This window comes from Marmota monax, unplaced genomic scaffold (assembly GCF_021218885.2).
Source record: "Marmota monax isolate L192 unplaced genomic scaffold, Marmota_monax_Labrador192_F-V1.1 WCK01_AAM20220418_F8-fsc00101, whole genome shotgun sequence".
NCBI lineage: Eukaryota > Metazoa > Chordata > Mammalia > Rodentia > Sciuridae > Marmota > Marmota monax.
Genome location: NW_026692786.1, coordinates 2531764 through 2541894, shown reverse-complemented (window position 1 = coordinate 2541894; position 10131 = coordinate 2531764). Strand labels below are relative to the sequence as shown.

Below are 10131 nucleotides of genomic sequence, written 5' to 3'. Positions count from 1 at the left end.
CTTGTAGAGTGGCTCTGTTTCATCTTGCCAATTTCATTTCCCCTCACTCTTCTCCTACCTTTTGTTTGGAATGCAGTACCTCTTACTTTTCAACCCAAACCCTTCCTGTTTTAGCCCCCAGCCTCTGTGCAAGGTCAACCTTATTTTTCTTCCTGGCATTTTTTCATTGGCCTAGACTATATAGTTATTTGTGCTTGCTAAGGCGAAGCCCCTCTTAGAAGGCTATAGGCTCTGAGCACATGGATTATGTGTTTATACCACACTGGTGCAGAGTAGATGCTTAATTATTTATCAAATGACTCCCTACACCTTTTTTGTGAGTGCTTTAGCCTCGTGTATTCCGGAAAGGCCTCAAGTATTTTTGAGGCTGTACAAATTTCTGGCAGAGGTTGGAGGAGATACAAGTTGAACACAGCCTTAGGAACATGGGGTGGAGTGGGCTGCCTGAGACCTACCTGTACCTTCAAAGAATGCCTATTGACCTGGACTAAACAAGTCACATTTATGTTCCCAGTGTCCCTCTTGGACAAAGTGTTTAGTTACTGAGATTTTCTCCTTAATTTTTTGTCCATATGCTTGACAATCGGGAAAAAAACGTACGTAGAATGAGCAGTTTGGGTGTGGAATGGGCAGTTTGGAATGTCTAAAGGGGAGGAAGGAGAAAGGTGTGTGATACACATAGCTCTGTTTCTTAATTAACAAAACAAAACATCCATTTAGAGTTTCAGTCTAACTTGGACTGGTTTTAGCCAGAGGTGGGTGATACTGTAACCCTGTGCACCTATACTGGTTTATCAGGGGCAGCAGGGGTGGAGAAATGCTTGGCAAACTCTTCAACTCATCTGATGCTCAGAAAGACCCAGTGTTGTACAAACTGCTTGGTGTCACCAGTGGCTGAGGGGATACATCTGTGCACCAGGAAAAAACCTTAAAGAGTGGGTATCGTAAACCCCAAAAGCAGGAGAGATAAAAGCAACTTGGAACTGTGATTATTTGTTTTTGCTGTGCTGTGGATGAAACCCAGGTAGGGCCTTGGCAATGCTAGGAAAGTGCTGAGCTACACTCCCAGCTCTGGCTTTTATTTCTTTAGGGTCACATCATAAGCACTTTTTTGTTACATCCATTTGTATTGAACTCCTTGGTGGCTTCTCAAAAGGGTCTAGCTTGGGCTAGTTTTCCACTCCATCATTCATCCCTGGCATTCTTTCTTGTCACTTGCCCATCACCTTGACTTGGAAATTCCTGCATGACAACACTGTGAGGAGACAAATCTGAAATGGGTGTGCAGACTTCTAGAAGCTGGCTCTGCAGTTCTGTGGGACTTCTGTGGCAATGGTCGGACCTGGGTCAGACCAACAGAAGCCCTATCCGTGGCAGGGACCAGGCACAATGGGCTCTGGGTGGCCTTACCACCTTGGAGCAGAATTTGATCAGTGGGCTTCCTCTTAGGGCAAGCTCCTGGGCCACACAGGTGACAGGGCCTAACAGATGCTGGTTTTACATGAAGAAAATCATGGTTGCAGGATCCCTGTAAGTCTCAAATTTTAAATAACTGCATTTCAAGTGCTATATAATTCTGTCCCTTTCAGAAATCTAACTTTGAGGCAATAACTATATTTAAAAGACTTAGGTTAACCTTTTAACTTGTGCAAAGGTAAGGTATAGAATAACTCCACCAATCTGTCCTGAGTGCCCGGGATCTTTCTACAGGGCTGGTTCAACATCTACCCAGCCCCCAGCCTCTGGCTGCACTGGGACTGATGGGGTGACATCAGTGTGGTACAAACTTGTGTGTCTGGAGTGTCTAGGAGGGCTTGTTTACACTGCTCCTTGGGCATAATCTCTGGAGATTCTCAATTCCAAGTACCCCAGTGATTCTGATGACCTGTGACGCTTGGGAAGTCTAGCAGCAAAGGTGACAGGGTGATACTGAAGCCCAGCAGAGTCCCCGGGGCTCAAAGCAGGCCTTGGGGGAGGACTCTGCCCTTGTTCTCTCAGGCCAGTCTGATGCAGAACAGGAGGAACAGGGCCTGTGCCAGCAGCACCATTTTCTTGTGAATTGATTCCTGAGACACTAGACGAACCATCTTTTTAGGGTCCTGATTCCCCGAGCTCATCCATAAAGGATGGATGAAAAGGCAGGAGGATCATGAGTTCAAAGCCAGCCTCAGCAATTTAGTGAGAAATTGCAATGCAGGGAGTCCCTGTTTCTAAATAAAATACAAAATAGGGCTGGGGATGTGGCTCACTGGTCCAGTGGCCCTCAGTTCAATCCCCGGTATCCAAAAAGAAAAAAAATGAAGAGGGAACCATGAACAAAGGACCATTTTAGGAAACATTTTATTATAAATTTTATCCTGCACATTGATTTGGGAGAAAACACTGGAAATGCATCTTTCTTGAGAACAGGAATACAAATAGCAGCAAGACACATTTTAGTTGCTACTAAAAAATAAGAATCTCTTCAATCAGCATTTTAAGTCACTGTCATTTAAGCAAAGTACATAAGAAATTAAGGGTGTGCTCTTGCAGAAGGTTAAAAAGCTCCTTGGAAACAGGATTATTTGGTATGATCAAGTGTCAACGCTAGGATCTGATTGCTGAGCACCATTCTTGCTGTTGGAGGGCCAATCACCAGGCTGTGTCCGGCCTGGAGAGAGGTTACAAGGCCAGCCCAGTCTCACTGCACATTCTGGCTGGCTCTACTTTGGGCCAGAGAAGGGCGTAAAGGCCTTGTCAGAGCCTGCCATGCACGCTTCGATTTCTTCCACGGTCCGGGGCACACAGGTCAGCAGTTCCATGCCGCTCTCTGTCACCACCACATCCTCCTCAATACGGACCTGGGTCAGACCAACAGAAGCCCATTATGACTGAGCTGGCCTCACGTGCCACGCAAACAGGTCTGACCTGCTCCAGCCTGATCCCTGCTGTGTGGGAGCAGCTTTTATTGTTTGGATCTTAAGTCCCCCATAGGCTCATTCACTGAATGCCTGGTCCCCATGCAGCAGTGTCAGATAGGGGCCCTTGGGGAGGTGATGCCATCAAGAGGGTTCTGACCTCATGAACGAATTAATCCACTTAAGGATTCACAGCTTACCTGGTTTTGGGGAGGTGGTAAAAACTTTAGGAGGTGGGGTCTAGCTGGAGGAAGCAGGTCATTGGAGGTATGCTACCTTTGAAGGCTATTGTGGCCCCAGCTCCTTCCTCCCTCTCTTTTTTCTACTTCCTGGCCACCATGAGGTGAGCAGCTGTGTTTTATCTCACCTCAGGCCCAAAGCACTGGGGCCAAGTAACCAGGGACGCTCTGAAACTACGAGCCAAAACAAACCTTTTCTGGGTGGGATGCTTGCCTAGCATGTGTGAGACCCTGGGTTCCATCCTCAGAACTGGAAGTAAAATCTTTCCTCCTTTAAGTTGATTTATCTCAGGTATTTTGTCACAGTGACAGAAGGCTGATTAACACATTTAGGAATGATCAATACTCTCCAGAAGACACTAGTTGCAAAGTCTCTGTGGACTACCCACTAGAGGAAGGTGCCTCCCATGGTCATTTGCTTATGTGACCTCACTGTCCTTGTGGTAAATGGGAATCTCTCGGGTGAGTAGAGCCTGTCTTCCTACTGAGGAATGAGGCACATGTCTGCTACCAGACTATGTGAAGGGGCAGGCCAGGCCCTCCTCAAGTGAGGAAGTGAAGACTGTCTCTCCTCCACTAGGGCCTCTGTTCTGATGAGCAGCAGCAGTGGGAGAGTGGGCGTTCTGAGAACAAGACTGGGCTCACAGGCACTCACCCCGCCAAAACCCCGAAAGCGCTGTAGGACCTCGCGGTTAAAGAAGCAGGCCTGGGCTGGGTCAGCAAGGGCCTGGTCCAGGAGGTGGTCGATGAAGTAGATGCCCGGTTCCACAGTAAGCACCATGCCTGGTTCCAGGTGCCGTGCGGTGCGCAGGCTCCGCAGGCCTGGCTCGTCAATGCGCTCCACACCCTGTGGGGAGAGGGATGGTGGGAGGACCCAGCTGACAGCCCCAGCGCCGGCCACAGGCCCCTCTCCAGGCTAGGGGATGGCAGACGCCAAACCAGGGAAGCCAGAAAAGCTCTTAAGGAGGCTGCAGAGCCTTCCACAGCTGCATCTTTCCTTCCAGCAGCTCAAGTGGAAACTGGTCTCAAAAGTGCAGGTCCCAGCTACCCAAGGCCAAGCCCCAGGTTTTCCACATGACCATTCAGGAAGAGGACAGGCGCTGTCTTCAGGATGGGCCCACCAGCATCAGCAATGGCAAATAAATATATGCATACGCATGGCTTGGACCCCCAGAGAAGCTCTCTGGGCCCTGCAGTGAGGTGCTGGGACATGGCCTCCAGCCCTGGAACCAGAAATGACCAGGGATCGCTGTTCCCTACAGAAGCCAGAGTCTGCTGTCCTGCCTCTCTCAGTGCACACCCAACCAGGGCCTGTCCATCCACACAGACATAGCCAAGAGGGCCTCAGCTTGGACTGAGGGCAAGTGGTGCCCAGGACACTTGCAGGAATGTTCTTGCCCTCCCCAGGCCCTTGGGGCACCCATCTGGCTTGCGGTCAAGGCCTCTGAGTGAGTGGGCAGCAAGCAAGCTCTCTGTCAGGAGCTGAGTTTGCCCTGCCCCACTTGTGGCTCTCCTCAGGAAGCCCGCTGCTGGAGATGGAGCTGTCATTTCTGACTGTTTGGGGGCCAAGAACATCAGACTTCAATTAGTGGTTCATGTAAGGTAACCAGAAACAGGCTGGCTCAGCCTCCAAGGCTGGGCACAGCAGGGAAGGCTGTGACTGTAATTCTGCCAGGGTGGGGACAGCCACCCTAACCTGGTGGGAGCAGGCCAGGATGGACACAGTGAAGGGACATCAAGGCACCACGATCCCTGGCACAGATGCTGGCTGATGTGGTCCCCAGCCCCACAAAACTCCCTCTGGGCCACTGAGCTGGAAGATAAGCAGGAGGACAGGGAATGCCGGGAGACAGGGTGCTCCTTAGCCGGACGGTCCTGGTTGGACTGCTCAGGTGAGAGGTGCTTGTGGCAAGGGGAAGGGCCTGTCTCCTGCCCAGAAGCGGCTTGCCAGGGCTGGGGATCCTGGGTCTCTACTCCAGAATCTTCCTGCTCCTACCACCCAAAGCTACCCCTGCCCCCTTGGCATCCCCTCCCTGTCCCTTTCCTTCATGCTACACCCTTAGTGCCTGTCTCCTTCTCCCCACTCCAGGGATTTCAAAGCTAGGGATTTGGCCAAGCCCAGACAAAGACATGCTCTTTCTCCAGGCCCCCCTCCCTCTCTGTGGACCCCTAGGCTTGCAGGGGGAGACAGGTTGCCTATGCATGGAGATCCGCTTCTCTCCTCCCAGAGAGTTTCAGACCCATCACTCCAACTGAGGTTGGGGGAGAAGGGAAGGGATCCTAGGGGGCTTAGGGAGTATGCCCACCCCAGCCCACTGAGCACAGGAAACGCTTCTCAGGGGCCCACCAGAAACAGGGCACAGGCCCGGGATATGCTTGGGAGACCAGCCCAACTGCTGGGCAGAGAGCATGAAGGGCTGGGTGGAGTGGGTACAGGCCCGTGATGGAGGGATCATGGGCCTCCCCTGGCCCAGGACACCAGCCTAGCTGGGGGTGCCCATGCTGTGCCCATAACTGCCTCTGCCTGGGCGGAGGGCTTGACGAAGCCCCAACTTTTACTGGGCTCTGAGCAGAGAAGACCCAGATGTGTCTGTAGGCCTGAAATAAAATAAATGACTTTTATAGGAAAAGCCATATTTTTTCCACAGTGTTTATCTGTCAGAAGAATAGACTCTGTGAGCACAAAGGGCTGCTTACTGGAAAAGATGAAAACAGTTTGCTGCCAATTTTCTTTGGTGGAAAAAAAGTGCTTTGGCGACTAATGAATAACGAACCTCAGCTAACAATGTCTGGAAGGCCCTGCTCTTGGCTCCCTGCACACAATGGGAAGGATAGAAATTAGGAAATTAAAACTGATTTTGTTTCTCCAAATTTAACTGTTTACACTTGAGGAAAAAATAATTGAATAATAATGCTTCTCTTGAGCAATTCCACTCCCCCCTCAAATCATTCTTAGTGCTTTCAAAATACCCTGCAGCCAAGAGGCCAAGCCTACTCTTGGCTAACTGGCTGGTGGGCCCCAGGGCGTGCACCGATTGCATAATCAGCCCCCTGCGCAGTGGGCGCCAGGCCAGGAGGCAGGGACGCTCACCCCGCCCACAGGGGCCCAAAGGGGCTGTAGCCACCTGCCTGGTAGGGCCTCCTGTGGGCCCTCAAGCACCCTCTGGGTGGTCCTGTGAGGGCTGGGTGGTAAGAGGAGGAGGGGAAGTTGTCTGGAAATGACCCCCAACAAGCCTTTCTGCCCTGTCAGAGGTCCAAAAAGTGACTGGGGATAAGCAAGCTATAGGGCCACAGGTGTGCTGGCCCAGGGGCCTGGGAGGCAGAGGGCATGCCAGCCAGCGAACAGGGGCAAGGGCTCTGCCGCTGGGCTTGTGAGGGGTGAGGTAAATGAATGAAGTCAGAGGCGAAGGAATCAGTGCAGGTCTGTCACTAAGACCTGGCTTCGGCCCCATTGTCCCATGCACTATATACTTACTACCTACCACCCTCTGGGCAGAGGATACTTGTCCCAAGGCCCAGCATACAGAGGCACACAACTCCATGCCTAGGTCCTGTGGTCACGAGGAACCCACCCCAATCCCCCCTCTCTTCCCCTCTGTATCCACAGGGAGCCCCACCTCTCCTGTCTCTCAGAACCCACTCTGCACCAAAGACAGCCAGGCTCAGTGACAGCCCACAGGCAGGCCAACTGGGACAACATGTCCACACTGACCTCAGGGTAGCCTCCCACATCGTGGACGTCAAGGCCCAGGAGGTGGCCGAGCCCGTGAGGCATGAACACGGCTCCCAGATGGACCTCGACCATGGCATCCACGCTGCCCTGCAGAATCCCGATGCGCGCCAGTTCCTCCAGGTGAATGCGGTCAGCCAGACGGTGCATGTCAGGCCACCAGACACCTGTGACCCAAAGAGAGGCTGCAGTGAGTCGGGGCTCCACAGGGCAAGGGATGGGGAGACGCAAAGCCCTCACAGAGGCTGGGCAAGAGCACCTGGAGTGAAGGACCCAAGTGTCACTCCAGGGACCAAGGGCGATGTGGCCTAGGTGGCCTTCTGTACTGGCCTTTTCCAGTCAAAGCCTGGACCTCCAGATGCTCTGCCTCCCTATTCTGCCTCACGGGTACACTTCTGTCACCCATGGCCAGGGCCCCCGGCCAGGTGTACTCCAGCCCATGCAGTGCCCACCCCTGCCTAGAGTGTTTCTGGGGCTGGGGAGCCCAGCAAGATCCCTGGGCACCAGAAGAAAAGCACATGTCTCTCCAGTGGCAGATGTGGGTGGCTCAGGACCGAAGGCTATCTCGGATGTTCAGGCCTAAGTTTTGCTGCTGTGGGGCAAGGGGAGGCCGGAGGCTTGGTGGTGTTAGTGGGTGTCCCTGTATATCCTGAAAGGCCAGGGTCACCCTCAGAGGCACTGCAGGGAGCAGAGGTTTCTGGGTGAAGGAGCAGCTGTCTCAGCACCAGTGGGCAGGGATCTGTGCCTGGCCTGCTCTAGCACTGGAGCCATCTCCCTGGAAGCCCAGGCGTCCAAGCCCAGGCTGCTAATCAAACGCATCTTCACCCCATTTCCAGGCCCAGGATCACTGTAGAGAGCCTTGTAAGCAGAGCCCTGGGGGTCACACAGGCTCTGTGGGGCCAAGGGGCCTTTGGGAGCTGCAACATAGGTCACTTAGAGAGCTGCTGTCAGAGACTGGGCCAGCATCAGGGTCTGCCTGAGCTCTGGGAATCTCCCTGTACCTCCCGGAGGGGCTTCCAGCCCATTTCTGGACCCATCCTGAGCACCAGACAAGGATCCTAGGCCAGCAAAGCTTCCTGCCCTGACCTCATGAGGGTAGACGGCCACGTGCTGGCTGAGGCCAGTGGCCCAGGACATGCCAAGCAAGCCCAGTGAGGGCCCAGGTCACTGTAGTGCTCTGGCACTGGAGCTAAGGGTGACCTTGGCTCCAGAGGCCCTCCCCACCAGGTCCTGCCTTGGCTCGGAGCTAGACCTGTTCTCACATATGGCCCTGACCTTGGTGACCTCTGATGCAAGAGGGGAGGGCTGGGGATCCCGCATCGAGAGGGGCTTTGCTGGATCCTGAATTGACAAGCACTGGGCCATGAGGCTCAGGACTCAATGGGATGAAGAGAAATGAGGGCCTACCCAGGGACACACCCCTCAACACTCTCACTGGGCACCAGCCCTTCAGGTTTGTGCCACTTCCTTGACAGAGATGGACACCCCACAGCTGGGGTCATGGAGTGGCTCAAACACGTTCACAGGCAGTGGCCCAAGGCTGCAGGGGGTGGAGACCTGGAGACAGAAGAATACACTCTTCGGAGTCTAGTTTCCAGCCCAGCCCCATCTACCTACCCTAGCCAGCAAGGTGCTGAGGTGGGCGCAGTCTTCCTAGGTCTGGAATCTGGCTACTGGGCAGGCTTAGGGTGCCTCTGGCCATTATTGGCTCATTTATAGAGGAGTCTCAGGCCCACACAGCACCTTGGCCCCTGTGCTCCTAGGGGTGGAGCCAGGGTGGCGAGCTTTCTCTGATGGTCAGCCTTCCTGAAATGGGGACCAACCGAGTAACTAGAATTTCAGCTCAGCTTGTCACCAGCTGTGTAACCTGGGCAACCTCCCCCACTTCTGAGTCTCTGTTGGTGCCTCTGTCAAGGAGTCACAATGCTGACCTTTGAAAGACGGCTACCGTCTGATGTCTACGGGAAGCTATGGACATTAACCACTATTGATAGATGGCTTATAACCAACCAGAGACTGATTTCAATCCTGCTGGTCACTGTGCTCCAGGGCTACGCCTTCCTCACCTCTAGCTACTGCTCTTCCCTAAGATGCCGTAGCCAGGCCCACCCTGGGCTTCCTCTGCAGGACTCTCCAGAGGCTGGGCCACCTTTCTGCTCCAGAAGCATATGGAGCCTTTCCATTTCAGACTCTGGGCCATGACCTGTGCCACTGCATCCTTGGGACCTCAGCAAGAAAGCCATGGCCTCCCTGAAGACCCTCCCCAGACACTCTTCCCGGCACCTTCTGGTCGCTAGACAGTCTAACTTGCCTCTCTCGTCTCCACGGCCTGGCAGAGAGAGTGCGCCTGAGGTGCTACAAGTCCCCAACAGCTCTGCAAACTCAGCTCCTACCCGGCTCTCTGAGATGCTTTCTTAGATGGGGACCTTCTCCAGTCACCAAAGGGCATCCCCAGGAAATGCAGTCTCCCTTCCAACTTGACTCATTTCAACAGTGGGGCTGCGGGCTTGGCCTGGCCTCAGCAGAAGGTGGGAATCAGGTATAGATCATACCCTATGGTGGCCCCTTGCCCAGTGCCTGCCTGGCTGTGTGGCTCAGGCAGCTCAGTGGCGCCTCCAGGGCCCCTTGACTGTGTACCCTGGGGAAAGGCCTGTGCGCGGCTCTCTTGGCTGTGAGTGGGAAGTTCCTGCCTGTGTGTGGTTAGGGTTGTGACAGTGATTCAACCTCCAGCGACTTGGCCCAGTGTCTGGCCCGGATGGTGGTTACGACACCCAGTACTGGGGCAGGGCCCCCGAAGTGTGTGAAGGTTAGCGTCCTTGAGCTAGGCTTGGGGGTGGGCACAGACTAGAGAGCCTCCCTGTAGGCCAAGGCCTACCCTGACTCCTGGACTCCTCCCACCTCAGCAATCTGTGGCACCTAGAGCCCACTGTTCTGAGCCAGAAGGCATCTGGACCCATACCTGCCCATTCTGGGGAGGCCACATTGCAGAGACAGGTGTAGGTAGCCCAATTCTCCCCTCCACCTCTAGCCAGCACCAAATCTTGTCCTGGCTTCCCTGAAACATCTCCTGAGGCTACGCCCTGTCTCTCCCAGGGCCCTGCCCACTTTTCACCCCAGTCATATCCTGCAAACTGCTCAGAAATGTGGGGCAGACAGCCGAGCCAAAGCCCAGGTTCCTCAGCTGGCCTCTGACTCCAGTCTCATCCCTCACCCATTTCTGGGTGTAGCAGCCAGACCAGGGCAGCAGTCAGACCAAAGTTCTGAG

The 10131-nt window shown here is 54.0% G+C and overlaps 1 protein-coding gene across 1 annotated transcript in view; it reads right to left on the bottom strand.

Moving 5' to 3' along the window:
- Positions 1-2324: 2324 nt before the first annotated feature.
- Positions 2325-10131, bottom strand: part of Pepd (peptidase D) — a 115158-nt gene continuing 107351 nt past the window's right edge. Inside the window, exons 13-15 of the mRNA XM_046447917.1 lie at positions 6849-7033; positions 3792-3983; positions 2325-2840 (exon numbers count right to left, since the gene is read on the bottom strand). Of these exons, the coding sequence (XP_046303873.1) occupies positions 2703-2840; positions 3792-3983; positions 6849-7033 (515 nt within the window). The 3' untranslated portion in view covers positions 2325-2702. The remainder of the gene's footprint in view (positions 2841-3791; positions 3984-6848; positions 7034-10131) is intronic.